This window comes from Prionailurus viverrinus, chromosome C1, assembly GCF_022837055.1.
Source record: "Prionailurus viverrinus isolate Anna chromosome C1, UM_Priviv_1.0, whole genome shotgun sequence".
Lineage (NCBI taxonomy): Eukaryota > Metazoa > Chordata > Mammalia > Carnivora > Felidae > Prionailurus > Prionailurus viverrinus.
In genome coordinates this window covers 90,656,395-90,670,974 of record NC_062568.1, presented here as the reverse complement: position 1 = coordinate 90,670,974, position 14,580 = coordinate 90,656,395, and the positions used below count along the sequence as shown (strand labels likewise).

At 40.4% G+C, this 14,580-nt stretch overlaps 1 protein-coding gene across 7 annotated transcripts in view; it reads right to left on the bottom strand.

The window, feature by feature from the left end:
• Nucleotides 1-237: 237 nt before the first annotated feature.
• Nucleotides 238-14,580, bottom strand: part of MAP3K19 (mitogen-activated protein kinase kinase kinase 19) — a 72,711-nt gene continuing 58,368 nt past the window's right edge. For 5 of the 7 annotated variants that reach the window (XM_047873260.1, XM_047873261.1, XM_047873259.1 and 2 more), the window contains 5 exons: nt 14,243-14,319; nt 9,803-12,250; nt 7,413-7,562; nt 5,635-6,332; nt 238-564 (listed from right to left, as the gene is read on the bottom strand). In XM_047873260.1, the coding sequence (XP_047729216.1) occupies nt 498-564; nt 5,635-6,332; nt 7,413-7,562; nt 9,803-12,250; nt 14,243-14,319 (3,440 nt within the window). In that variant the 3' untranslated portion in view covers nt 238-497. The remainder of the gene's footprint in view (nt 565-5,634; nt 6,333-7,412; nt 7,563-9,802; nt 12,251-14,242; nt 14,320-14,580) is intronic. The other 2 variants (XM_047873266.1, XM_047873262.1) reach the window with 2 other exon arrangements.

Genomic DNA, 14,580 nt, shown 5'->3' with positions numbered 1-14,580 from the left:
GGAGGAAATAGGGGACTCTCTGATAATGAAATGCCAAGGCCCTTAGCTCTTCCTGTTAATTTTGAGGCTCCTGTAATCTGCAAAGGTTACCGCTAAACAGAATCTAGCATCCTCCAGTTTTTAATTTATCACCTTTGGTTTCCTTTCCAAGAATTAAGTGTCTTTACCAGCCAACCAAAAAATAAACAATTTTCTTCTTGTTTTTACAATTTATTTTAAAGACATTAAAACTGACAGGCCAAAAATGAAGGATAGTCAAAACTGTAAACAGCAATACATTTTGTTATTGTTTAAGAAAATTTTCTCATATACATGGGTAACCACACCTGAAGCTTGAGGCTAGTATTTACCTAAAAACATTTTAGTTAGGGACACTGCAGGATCTGGTTGAGTTGAGCTGACTTAACAATAGGAAAAGTCCCTTAACCATCATTCCCACAATGAAGCAGTCACGGAGTGTATCTATAATGGAACTGGAAAGGAAAGTTGATGTATGTTCAATGACTTCTTATCAAGAAGGAGTGCTTCAGGAGCTGGGCAGCAGAAGGTCGCTCATGCTGGTCCCTAAGAAGGGAAAAACACTTTAGAAACAGCACCCAATAAGTGCCTCCCAACTGGATCCACTTGCCAACTTAAAAATGGAAGTACAGGGGCGCCTGGGTGACTCAGTTAAGTGTCCAACTCTTGATTTCAGCTCCGGTCATGATTTCACAGTTTGTGGAATCAAGCCTTGCATGGGGCTCTGCACCTGTTAGCCCTTGGGATTCTCTCCCTCTCTGCCCCTCCCCTGCTCGCCCACACTGTTTCTCTTTCAAAATGAATAAATAAATAAATAAAAATGGATCTGCTTACAGGTGCTCAGGAAAATAAAAGTAGAAGCACAGTCTTGGCCAAACAGACTTGAGGTGAGTCTACACTTCAGTTTTGATCAGTATAATTTTAGGTAAGCAACGCAAAGTCTTCTCATTAGTAAGATGGAGATAACAATAACAATTCTTTGGAGAATTAAATAATGTACATACAGGTTTTGAACAGTGTCTGGCACACAGTAATAGCTCAAAAAGTAGTTGTTATGATTAAAAACTAGTCCCTACTTTACATTTTACTGTTGTTCGATTTGGGGTATAACTTACACAGTAAAATTCTCACTTTTGGGTGTACAGTTTAATGTGCCTTTAATTAGCATTAAATTTACTTTTAAAATGGAGAGGCACTGGAATCCAGAATTGAAAAGCCTTTAAAAAGCAGGGATGCCTGAGTGACTCAGTTGGTTAAGCATCTTGACTTCGGCTCAGGTAATGCCCCCATAATTTGTGAGTTTGAGCCCCACGTGCATCGGTCTTCTGTCAGCACAGAGCCCACTTTGGATCCTCTGTCCCCTTCTTTCTCTGCCCCTCCCCAACCCTCTCTCTCTCAAAAATAAACATTAAAAAAAAATAGCCTTTAAGAAGTAGACATTTAAATGCATTTTGGTGATTAATTGAAATAATCCCATTTGGGGCCCTCTTGGATGAGCATAAAATAATGGAAGACAGTACTATTTTGGTTTAGGTTATTTTTCCTCAAGAAATTAAACTTTTGCCAATGAACTAGTCAATGAACCAGTGAACCAGTTGATAGTTACCTGCAATGACCTACTTGAAAGGCATTATTTTGGCTAAATTGGCTATCTTTTGATAATTTGTGCGAGGAGGATTAATACCAGGAATAGTCCAGGTGAAAATGGACATAAAAATAAAGTGACTATGGGGCGCCTGGGTGGCGCAGTCGGTTAAGCGTCCGACTTCAGCCAGGTCACGATCTCGCGGTCCGTGAGTTCGAGCCCCGCGTCAGGCTCTGGGCTGATGGCTCAGAGCCTGGAGCCTGTTTCCGATTCTGTGTCTCCCTCTCTCTGCCCCTCCCCCGTTCATGCTCTGTCTCTCTCTGTCCCAAAAATAAATAAACGTTGAAAAAAAAAAAAAAAAAAAAGTGACTATAAGTCATTTTGAAATAAAAGCTCCCCTTGTGGAGGCCCTTTCTTTTGTCTTGAAAATACGCAGAAATCTCTCCTCTCTCCAAAAGTCTTTTCCTTTATGTAGCCAAACCCAGTGGCTTTTTTTCAACCTTCATTATCCTAAATCCTTACTTACTCTCTGTCCCACTGCACTCTAGAAATTGCCCCTTAAAATTTACCATGATATTCTCATTAAATGAGTTCATCCTCCTTGTCATCTCTGTAGTAGCATTTGAAGCATTCACTAACCTCTCCTTTCAAAAGTCTCTGCATAGACTTCGGGAAAACTTCTCTTGGTTCTCCCGCCTTGGGACAGCTCCCTTCCCTCCTTTCTTTCCTTCAGCCATGTGCTAGACTTAATGCCATGAAGGTTGTTACTTCTCCTCTGAGCATTTTCAAAAACATTTTCCTATGCCCTCTTAAATGGTTCACGACTACAGCTACAAACCTCAGGATTTCTAAATGTGTACCTCCAATCTTACTTGCTTTCCTGGACTCCCAATTCCATAGCTTCGAATGTTTCCTTAAATGGTGGATCCTCTGGGGCACCTGGGTGGCTCAGTCAGTTAAGCGCCTGACTCTTGATCTTGGTTCAGGTCATGACCTCACAGTTCCTGAGATCAAGCCCCACGTGGGGTTCAGCACTGAGCATGGAGCCTGCTTGGGATACTCTCTCCCAATCCCTCTCCCTTTGCCACACACCCGCATGCCTGTTCTCTCTCTCTCTCTCTCTCTCTCTCTCTCTGTCTCTCACAAAACAAACATTTCTTTAAGTGGTGGATTGTCTTCAATTCCCTCCCCTGCTCCCCTTTCACAACTTTCGATTATTTCTTCCATTATCCATACTCAAAACTATGCAGCCTCATCGTGCCTCATCACCAAGTCCTGATTCCCCTTCCCCTGGAATGTTTTGGAACTCTTCTCTTTACAGTTCCCACTGCTTCAACCACAAAGCTCTTGATTCCTGCATGGCCTTCTAGTCTCAAGCAGCCTCCATTTGAGGTCCTTAATACATTGCCTTCTGACCTGCTTTCCCAAAGGCCATTTTCTTTATGGCATGATCTTTCCCAAACTCATTACAGTCCCCTGCTCTTTGCTGCCTACTGCAACAAAGCCAAACTACTTGGCCTGACTTCCCAGAACTTTCAACCTACCCATAGGAATACCCCCACTCAAAGTTCTTACTGCTCCCCAAAGTTCATTTCTGTTCTATTCATTCGTTCTTTTCAGTCCTTGTTCCTTCTCAGTACCTAGTCATCTATACTTCTGAATCTTTAAGAATGCCTTGCCCCCACTTTATTTCTGACTATCCAGACATCCAAGGAATACTGCCATAGGGCAAGATTCTAGAGTCCTTAGGGTCTTTTCCATAGAATTTCAAAAGATAATTTTACGCTTGTATGTGACACTAATTAGGTAAGATTTATTAGTATTCTCCCAAGTAGTATTAACTGCTGAGCCCTAATTATGTGCCCCATACTGTAAGTAATTTACATATACCAGTTCACTTAACCCTCACAACAACCCTATTAATTGATCCTTAGTGGTGTGAGTTGTGTATTAGTTAATGAAGCAGTGGTTCAAAAGGAAAGTCATACACATACACACACACACACACACACACACACACACACCATTCACGTGAATGTGAAAAACATTTGGGTTTGTTCTGATCTTCCTGAGTGTTAGAATGCCCAATGTTTACAAGAGCTTGCCTTGAAACACATTAAACGGAGCTCGTTTACAAACTGGTGCTCGCAATAGCATCCTGAGGTAGAGAAAACATCTCACACGGATAACACCTATGGACATAGATACACAAACAAGATGCAAACCAGCATTAGCCTTTGTTTCACTCCTATCTGTGGAGAGGACATGAAAGACCCAATGGTCAAATCTCCCCTATAAAATAAAAACAAAACAAAAAAAATTTAAAAAGGAAAGTCATAAAGATTTCACACTTTCTCTTTAAAGCTATGTGTGTGTGAGAGAGAGAGAGAGGGGACAACTGGAAAGAAAATGAAATGTATTTTCTATGGCTCAATAATAGAGAACTGTTCAATTCAGAACATAGCAACTATAGTAGTCTTAAGAGCTAAGACCAATTCTAAAACTAGTACTGGTTCATATGACATTTCTAACACCTTTATGTCTCTTGTGAGGTTTCTTTTTTTTTTTTTTAATACGTTTATTTTTGAGACAGAGAGAGAGCATGAACAGGGGAGGGTCAGAGAGAGAGGGAGACACAGAATCTGAAACAGGCTCCAGGCTGTGAGCTGTCAGCACAGAGCCCGATGTGGGGCTCGAACTCACGGACTGCGAGATCATGACCTGAGCCAAAGTCGGTCGCCCAACTGACTGAGCCACCCAGGCACCCCTCTTGTGAGGTTTCTTTGGGTGAGCAGGGGGCAGCTCTGTGCCTGGGGCTCTGTCCACACAATCCATGCTGGAACATATCTACATCTAGGAATACCCAGAACTGGAGTATGAAGTATGTATTCCTGCCTTGGCCTATATGATCCCCTGAAATCAACCAGGACACTCTGACACACATCTGGGAGAGAGAAACAGAATCTGAAAGAGAGAAGCACATTTGTCAACAGACAGGGAGAACTGCAGGTTCTGAGATTCATTAGAAAGAGAAAAACCCATTTTGGGAGTTGAGAGGCACTAGAATTTTTCATCCAGGAATAAGAAAGCACATGTCCCAGAAAGCAAGAATTGTGTTTAGGTCTCAGGCTGTCCTCACCTTGTACGTATGACTAAATGTTGAGCCTCACTAGGTGCATAGAGGCCAGGTGGGTGGGCTCCACACCCCCCCTCCACCCTACTGTTTAGCTCTCTCCCTCATCATACACATACAGTCATACTTTAACCAGAGTCATCTCTCTGAATTAAAATCTCATGTGAGTGAAGAGTACCTGTCTAAGAAAAGTTTGAAAACCACACGAGTGGGTAATCTCTAAGGTCCCTTCTAACATTTTACCCAAAATTTTATTCCATAGATACTAGGGAGCATCCGAACAGGAAAAAACAAGCAACTTTCTGGGCCTTTTCTGCTTCCCCAAATACTCTCCACACTTAATGCATGAAAAGCTTCAATTAAAGATTTGTTCCTTTGGGTCAAAATGTTTCCCTTCATTTTAAATGCAAGTATTTTGGGGGCGGGAGGACCAATACATTAAATTTTCCAGTCATCGATCAATTGATTCATATCAATCCCTCAATATGAATGAATTTCTCACATACTTTCCTGAGAGCTGGTTTTAGGAAGGAAATGAGACACTGGTTCTCTGAGAGGGAAGGTAGCTCAGGAAAGGGAAACTTAAGGACAGGCAATGTCATTTCACCATGACCAGTCCCTGGGAAGATGTTCCTCTCATAGCCATGTTCATGCTCCCACTGATTTGGGGAAGTATTGTCTGTCCCTGATAAGTACTGTCAAACATTTAATTGAGGCACCTCCTACCTGAAGCATTGCCCCCATACCCTGATGCAACAAGGAGCACAATCACCCAATATAGCTAATCATCAAAATCACTCCCTACTTGCCTTTTTGGTGGGCCATAAATTTCAGGGGGAAATGTCAGCAATCTTGGAATCTCTGGGGATTTCTCTTCCTCCTGTTTTCAGTTTCTTACCTGGTCAGGCACACACGCACAAAGTCCACTGCATTTTCTGAGAAGTGTTCTGGTAAAGGAGGCATTAGCCCTCGGTGTGCTCCAATGTAAAACATGGCTGCCATCCTGTCCATGGAAGCCAGTGGAGGCTTCCCTGTGGCCATCTCAAACACGGTGCAGCCAATGCTCCAGATATCTGACTTCCTTCCATATCCAGACTCATTGATGACTTCCGGGGCCATCCAATATGGAGTCCCATGCATGGACTTAAGCATGTCACTGTGGGTGCCATTTATGCCAGCCCAAGCCAAACGCTTGGCACAGCCAAAGTCAATTAGCTTTATTATTCCAGTTGGCATGAGCATAACATTGTTTCCTTTGATATCTCGATGCACCACACAGTTCTCATGGAGATAAGCAACACCTTGCAGAATTTGTCTTGTATATTTACAGAAAACCATCTCAGGCAATGGCCCAAAACGGCTTATAATACTAGAAATTGAGCCACCAGGAACAAATTCCATGAAAATGCTTACGATGTTCTCTTCCAAGCATGTCCCCAGATAGGCCACAATGTTGACATGTTTCAGTGCTTTGAGCAAATCTACTTCTTCCTGTAGCTTCCGGTATTCTTTTTCAGTAGCTAATTTATCAGAGGTATCCAAAGCCACCTGTTTTACAGCTATTAGCTGTCCTTGGCTAGTAAGACCACAATATACCTAGAAGCAAACATTATTATTAAATATAAATGATAGAACTTGTTCACAAAATGCCTCAGGTGACACTTGCCTTTCCCTTCTCCTCCCAAACCCTGTCTTTCTCTAAGTTGATTCATCCCTACATAAATGCAAAGTGCTTAAGCAAAGTCAGTGTTTCAGTGAGGCCAAAACGGGGATGAGCAGCATGGTGAATGGATATCATAATGGCTTGGAGTTCAGTGGCCTGGACTGGTTAGAATTCTGGCTTTACCATTCCCCAGCTGTGTAAATTTGGGTAAGTTGTATAATCGTTTTGACTTCAGTTTTTCTCATCTATAAAACTGGGGTAATTATCCCTCACAGATATCTACATGACTACAATGGCAAAATTGCTCACCAAATAAATGAAATAGGGCTGTTTCAGTGCCAAAGCTCTAAGGAGAGAGAGGAAGGCAGAACTGGGGCAACTTGTCAGTGACCCCATCATGCATTTTCAGTGGTTTCATGTCTTCCCACCTTCTTGCTGATATGTCCCCAGCTAGAAACATAACCTATCTTCTTTGGGGATCAGTCTTCTTGTAACTGATGCATGTAAATACTATCTAATGTGCTAGGACTTTAGATGATCTTTCATGCAATTCAAAAAATGTAAGGAACAGCTTTTGTTTTGGCCACTCAGCAATGATTCTCAGCAATGGTAACATCCTGAGCTGTTGAACAATGAGACATCTTTCCCACTGGACTTGGATCCAGGAGAATGAGAGGCTAGAAATACATTGGTTCTTGTACCACCACATGTACCCTGAGAATAAGACCTATTAGAAGAGATACAAAGAGGCCAGACCCTGGTGATATTTTTTTGACCCCTGAAATCACCTCCGCCTAGAGCCAGACCTACTCCAGACCCTTCAGTTACATAAAACAGTGAACATCCTTTTCCCTGGGCCAGTTTGGATTGAGTTTCCTGTTATTTCCAACTGAAAGAGTTTCAAGTAGAAGAGCACAGAGGGTGTGAAGGGTGCACAAGAGGATTAGGGAGGAAAAGGTAGGTCAAGAAGAAGTGGGGATTTGGGATTTCATCATGTTTCCCATTTAACTTACTGTGCCATAGGCTCCCTTCCCAAGGACCTCTCCCTTAGTCCACAGGATGGATTCTTCATACTTTAAACTATTTTCAGAAAATGTCTTCTTTTCATTTGAGTTGAGAAATTTCTTGTCCTTGTCATATATCCTGAACCCATTACTATATCTCTGGGACAATGAGAAAAAAAGAAAAGTCACCATTAAACTCTGAGTCATTGGGATGGGGAAAAAGGGCTAAAGAGTAGAGTCTTACTTTCTTCTAACTTGGGACCAACTAGAGAAAGCCAGATATGCATAACTAATCATATAGGATGCCACTTGTTAGCCTGCCTACAGCTTCCCCATGCCTACAGCCTCCAATCAGGGCATAGTAAAGGCTTCCCTTTTTCCTGCCAAGAATCTTGCCCACTCCTCTGCCTGCCTTTGAGTCTCTGCCAAACACAAGTGATGGTGGCTGACTTTTTTGCTATAGTTAAGTTCTGAATAACCTTGTTCTTCAATTATTTCCACAACACATAGAATCAAACACACACACACACACACACACACACACACGCCTATATACATACATATATATACACTTATACACAAACATACATATATATACTCTTTCGCCCTCTCTCTCTCACACACACAAACACACAGCCACAATGAGCAGGTCTAGTGATCAAGACTAGCTGTAATACACAGATCTATGGTCTTCTAGACCCTTGCTATTCAAAGGAGAATCTGCAGACAGGTGTACCAACATCACATAGGAGCTTGTTAGACATGCAGAATCTCGGGCCCCAGACATACTGAACCAGTGTCTACATTTCAATATGATCCCCAAGCGATTTGCCTTCACAGGAAACTTTGAGAAGCCCTGCTTCTCAACAAATATCTCTTTGAAGAACTTAGACCATGTTTTCCAATTGGTTGATTGGATCAAACTGCTTTGCTTTGATCTCTTCTACAAGTTCTTAAAAATAAATGATGGTGACATAGAGACATGGTGAAGGCCATTGGAAGCAAGACTTCCTGCAGGGCCTCTCCTTCATCATGAAAGAAAGGGCCATTTGGGTTCCTCTTCCCCATCCTTTCATTGTTTCTGTCCCAACTAAATTTTAAGGACTTCTTAGGGAGGAAAAGGCTGTAAAAAGTCAGTTTTGACTCCATCATTGTAGGATGAGGTTACAGGCTGATGATATTTACTAGCTTGTTAGCTTTTCTTAAATTTAAAATGACAGAGTGGTAGATTCATCTCTGACACACAGGTGTGCACACACATATCCCCATTTCCTACCCAAGCCTGGAGGCCTCCAGGGATCACTGTCTACCCCCAGGAGAGACCAAATTCACCATAAGGACAGGGCTGATATTTCAGGACAAAGAACAATCTCACTGTGTCGTGATTAAGGGTGTGGTCCCACCACTCACTGACTGTAACTTTCTAAGCCTCAAATTTCTCATCTGCAAAATTGGGACTTGTTATTACCTTTAGTTATCTCATAGAGCTGTTCTGAAGCATATAAAGAAGACAGTATAAAATCCCTTGCTCCTACATGGTAAGTTCTCAATAAACCTGGCTATGATATAACTATATACTTTATGTATCCTTAGATAAACTATCTAAAATAACTGTTCCTGATTGTGATACAGTGTGATACAGCCTGAATCAGTGTTCAATAGATGATATTTCAGCTAAGCCTACTGTTTCTGTCTTTAAAATTTGAATAGGACAGGAGGATCAAGTATTTCAATGAGAATTGAAACCAACAAAACAATGATCCCAATGATCTGTTGCTATTCTTCTTCCCCATGCCCACTTCCATGCCAAAAAAATTTTTTAAACATTTTTCAGGATTGTCGCTTATCTTCCTTCAGAACAATGGCTAAGTCTTGTTCTAGTTCTTAGCCCAGTGCCAGCAACACAGTAGGCACCAATGATATTTCTGTGTTAAAGTTTTCATATTTCATGTCTTCATATGTTTTTTTGGAATTAGGTGGTGATCTACTCCAGGGGCTACATTCAGTTCTTTCTATCTCACATACCACCTAGAGCAATACTTTCCCCATAATTACCTCTCTGCTATTTATTAATTGAAAACATCTTCACCGAATAAAATATGAACCTACTTTAAATAAATAGTTTTGCTATATCAATGTACCCAATGTGATTCCATTTGCAGTGTTAGGCTAGCTGAACTCCAGAATCAAGGTGGCATAATGAAAACATCTTAGCCTGCAAGTCAAATAAACTGGATTCCAAACTTGCAACCAGACAGTGAGACCTTGCCAAAACTCTTAGCTGTTTAGGGTTTTTGACTCCTTGTTTGAAAGTTTGAAAGTTGACTCCTTGTTTGAACCAGACTGTCTCTGAGGCCCCTTCCTGCCCCTAATGAATCACTGATTCTAATTATACCAACCTGTATTTTAACATTGGTTGTCTCTCCACCCAATTCTTGTGTGGTTTGTCCTCTCCTACTGAAGACAAGATTTAGATTTTCAGGATCTGTTTCATTTGCCATTATTTGGCAAGAGGTGTTACCTCTCTCATCAAGAGCTAATAGTTCTGCAGCTAGACATCCTAATAGTTCATCTGTCAATTCTTCATTCTTTACAGAATCTAGAATTCCTTGCGAAATTGAATTTGCATAATTTAAAGTTTGTCCAAATGTTTGATATGTAATTGATTCATTAGCTACACTATCATGATCCAAAGAATGTGCCCAATGTTGATATGCTTGGGAAGATGCACTCTGTTGTTTCTCTTGGAAAGAGAAACTCAAAAGTCTCTCAGATTTACCTAAAACACTTTCAAACCCTACATCATTAGTTAAAATTTGGTTGGCATCTATTTTAACAAGCGATGCTGTATTCTGCTTTTCTTGCAGTACATGCTTATTGGAATTCTTCTCACTGGGCATTGCCCAACTGTTTTCTGAAAGGACAAATGGGGTCTGGTGATGTAGTTCTTCAAGTTTCTGTAGATCTCTGAGGCTCGTGGCAAGTATTTGATTGTTAGAAATGTCTCCTTCATCAGCAGACTCTTCCATAGAGACTTCTTCAACAGTGGACAAATCTGAAACAGGAATGACTTCATTCTGTTCCGTGGACTGCTCATGAGGCAGAGCCGAGTTCAAGGGCTGAACTTCATTATTAGAAGAAAGAAAGTCATCTCCTGAAGACTTTATCTGCCAATGTGAACCTGAAATATCATCACCATTTTCCATGTCTTGTATGTTGCTACCTACAGCCTTGTAACCCTTTTCTTTAGAAATTAAAATTTTGTTCTTTTGTTTAATGCCAAGTGAAACCTTTACAGGTTTAACATGTGGTCTTTTCTGAGAAAATCTTGTTCTGCTGTTGCTGCTCCTCTCACTGTGTGAAGATCGACATTTATTGGTAATACATCTACCAGATGGAGCTGAGCATATCTCTCGATAATATTTGTTCTCATGACGTTCAGCCTCTCTCATGTGACAATAAACAGGGGTCCCAAACATTTCATAAATTCCAGGACCATTAGCAGTTGAATTGATTTCTTTGAACATGTCACTATACTTAAGATCTAAGTAATTTAGTCTTGGCTCTGTTGGTTGAGCAGAGAGAGGAACAGAAGACTTTTTTATTCCTGAATTCTTACCGATGCAAGGAAAAGATTGCTTTTTAGGTTTCAGAGCCCGGTAAGTTGATTGCTTCTTTTCTATCTGTGGCATTCTCCTTTGAAACTTGGGTGGTTGCCAAGGTCTGGGGTCAACAAGCCCCAAAGCAGGGAAAACTGGAGTTTTTATACTGGTTTTATGTATGGTAGGCTTAATGGAACCTTCAATGGAAATCATGAAATTCTGGGGTGTCCTATTACTGGTCTTGGTCTTTGAATCCAACTTATTTCTGGGGGTTTTCATCTTATGTCTGTCATTTTCTTGATGTACAAGAATATTGAAGCTATTGTTGCTATGAAGAGTGCCCTTTCTTTTTTGGAGGCTTGGTTTGGCTACTGCTGGTTCCTTGGGAGTTTCATCTCCAGGGAAAGTGATGTGGATAAGAGGCACCATCCCATTAATTTCCGGTTTGGTTGCCTCCGCCATTGACATTTTTATGTTTGTCTCTGTGCGTCTAGGACCTTGCGGAATCTTTTCAGTGGGGCCATCAGGGACTACATTGGACAAACTTTTAAGTACAGTATACTCTTCTAAAACATGATTTGGCTCAACTGCTTCACCTTTATGTACTGAAGTACTTTTTAAATCAGCTTTATCATTTCTAGTCTCTTCATCCTGGCTTAGAATTATTTCTGAATGCTGGGCTTCTTGGAACTTGACTGGCATGTTATATCCAACTTCAAAATCTGTAAACAAGTTTCTGGCTACTGAACCCTCTTTCTTTCCTGATAAAAGATGTTGAGAATTCTCTTCTGCTTTTCTCATTTCACAACCAACGTAGTCAATATCCACTTCCCTATCTGTAGGAAAACTGCGTTCCTTACAATTCTCAAAGGACACCAAAGATTGTCCTTTTTCAAAGTGAGAGATTGAAATTTTGTCACTTTCTTCTGTGTCCTTGGATTTCCTGTTCTCCATCTCCATATGTTGTCTGTGATGGTTAGCCTTCCAAAAAGAGCACATATTTCTGGACCAAATAGAGCTATCAGAGCACCTGAGAGTCTGATCCACAAACACCTTAAACGGAGCTTCCTGCTGCTTGTTCAATGGTCTAACCTCATCAGATTGACTTCTGGGCTCTGAGAGCTTAGGTTTGAAAGATACAAAGTTCAGAATATTTTTTTCTCTCTCCTTTTGATCCATGTGATCTTGGGGGGCAGTATGAAGACCAGGTTTCATGGGCAAAAGTGACAATGCTGGCAGAGGGAACTAAAAGGAAAGAGAAAAAGCTAATGAATGCAGAAACATATATGCATGTCATGTTAATTGGTTTAAAGTAATTCAAAGGGATTCTAAGATTCTCTTTTCTTTTTTTTTTAATTTTTTAACATTTTTTTTTTTTGAGAGAGACAGAGCACAAGCAGGGGATGGGCAGAGAGAGAGGCACAGAATCTGAAGCAGGCTCCAGGCTCTGAGCTGTCAGCACAGAGCCCGACGTGGGGCTTGAACTCACAAACCATGAGATCATGACCTGAGCCAAAGTCAGTCACTTAACCAACTGAGCCACCCAGGAGCCCCTCTAAGATTCTTTTTAGGGAGGCCTTTAACAAAGTACAAGGCTATCCTAGAGATCCCAATTAAAAAAAATAAAACCTCATTCCCAGTATTTTTGGTAAAATTGTACTTCTAAAAACCAAGATTTTGGGGGGCACCTGGCTGACTCAGTCAGTGGAGCATGTGACTCTTGATCTTGGGGTCATGAATTCAAACCCTACATTGGGTGTAGAGATTACCTAAAAATAAAATCTTTTAAAATTGAATAAATAAAAAATAAAACCCAAGATTATTATAGACATAGATTCATGTTTATGTATTTAAAATAAAGGCCCTACAATGTAAACATTAAAATTTTAAGATGAGGATTTTATTTTTTTCCTTTCCATAGAAGTGATCTAAGATTTTTAAAATTCCCACTTAGAACAGCTTAAAATTTGTTACATTTACCTTAACAATGATCATTAGCTTACAGACTAACTCAGATTTTGTATCTGGAACACAACTACTCCATATTGTTTTACTGAATTGTTTTGTTGAGGTGCGGTCATAAACATGCCACATCATACACTTGAAAGTTAGCAACCCTGAATGGTTTTTACTTCGTCCTCCAACTACTTTCAAATTAAGTTGGTTTTTGTTACCATTAGCCTCTAGAGGTCAGTGTAATGCAATATATAAAATACAGCTTTATGATCATTAAGCTATAAACTCTAACTTTAAGCTTTTTTTCCATTGTGGCTTTTTCCATGTATACAGATTTGATACCTAATTATATTAGAATATTTATGAGCATGGATCATGAGTGGTAATTGAGAGCTGTCCAATTTTCATTGTACTGCCACCTGTGTGTAAGAGAATAGGAAACTGACATTAGAGATCTAGGCATTAGAAGTAGGTGAGGGGCGCCTCGGTGGCTCAGTCAGTTAAGTGTCTGGCTTCGGCTCAGGTCATGATCTCATGGCTTGTGAGTTCGAGCCCTGCATTGGGCTCTGTGCTGACAGCTCAGAGCCTGGAGCCTCTTCAGATTCTGTGTCTTTCTCTCTCTGCCCCTTCCCCGCTCACACTCTGTCTCTCAAAAATAAATAAACATTAAAAAAAAATTTAGAAGTAGGTGAAATGCAGTGTAATCCCCCAGTTTTATTGCCTTGATGATTTTCTTCCATCACTGAAAAATAACTTTGGAAATAAAGGCAGATTCTGCCAGTGCTAAAACATCTCCCTAGTAGCAGCCATTATTATTTTTTTAAGGCTAATAAACTCTAATAAACTGCTTTTTACAACACTAAGCAGGACCCATGCACTTTCTCAAAGGCTCATAGGATACAGAAGACACAGATAGTCGAGAGGTTCACAGGAATATTTCCAAAAGCTGTACTTACTAATGAGACAATTAGGAAAACCTTTCTACCACTAGGGAAAAAATTTACCTAATTTCTAGACATGCTAAGAGAAGACAAATTAAAATACGTCTAAAAGAGTTACTCACCTCATTATGTAGAGAACAGAAAACACCCCAGGAAAAAAACATAAATGGCAAACCAGCACTCTCCCAGAAGTTATTTGCGACTCTACAAACTATATAGTTTTCCAAGCTAAGCTGCTGAAGATTTTGGTTCTGAGTTCTTTGATAGAGTTTGTCTCTATCAAAGACAACAAAGTTCTTGGTTTTAATTCTTAAGTCAGAAATGCTAAAACTAATCTTACCTCAATTCTTCGGCTATTATACTTCATATCAGGAGTAGAAAACTCTATAACAAGAAAAAATAAAATAATTAGATATTCTTAGTAGTAGAGTGAACACAGCCAGCCTTAAGCCAGAGTTTGGAGATGGGGTGATCGTGATGTTGGTGCTAAGGTCTCAGGAAAAGTCAAAATTAATTTTTTCCTGTTGTAATCCATATGGAGTTGGGCATGGGATGATTACACAAAACTTTAGGCTACTGCCACTGAAGGGGGTTGTTGTTTTATATATAATGTCTTTTTTTTTAAGTTTAGTTATTTATTTGAGAGAAAGACAGACGGACAGACAGACAGACATGGAG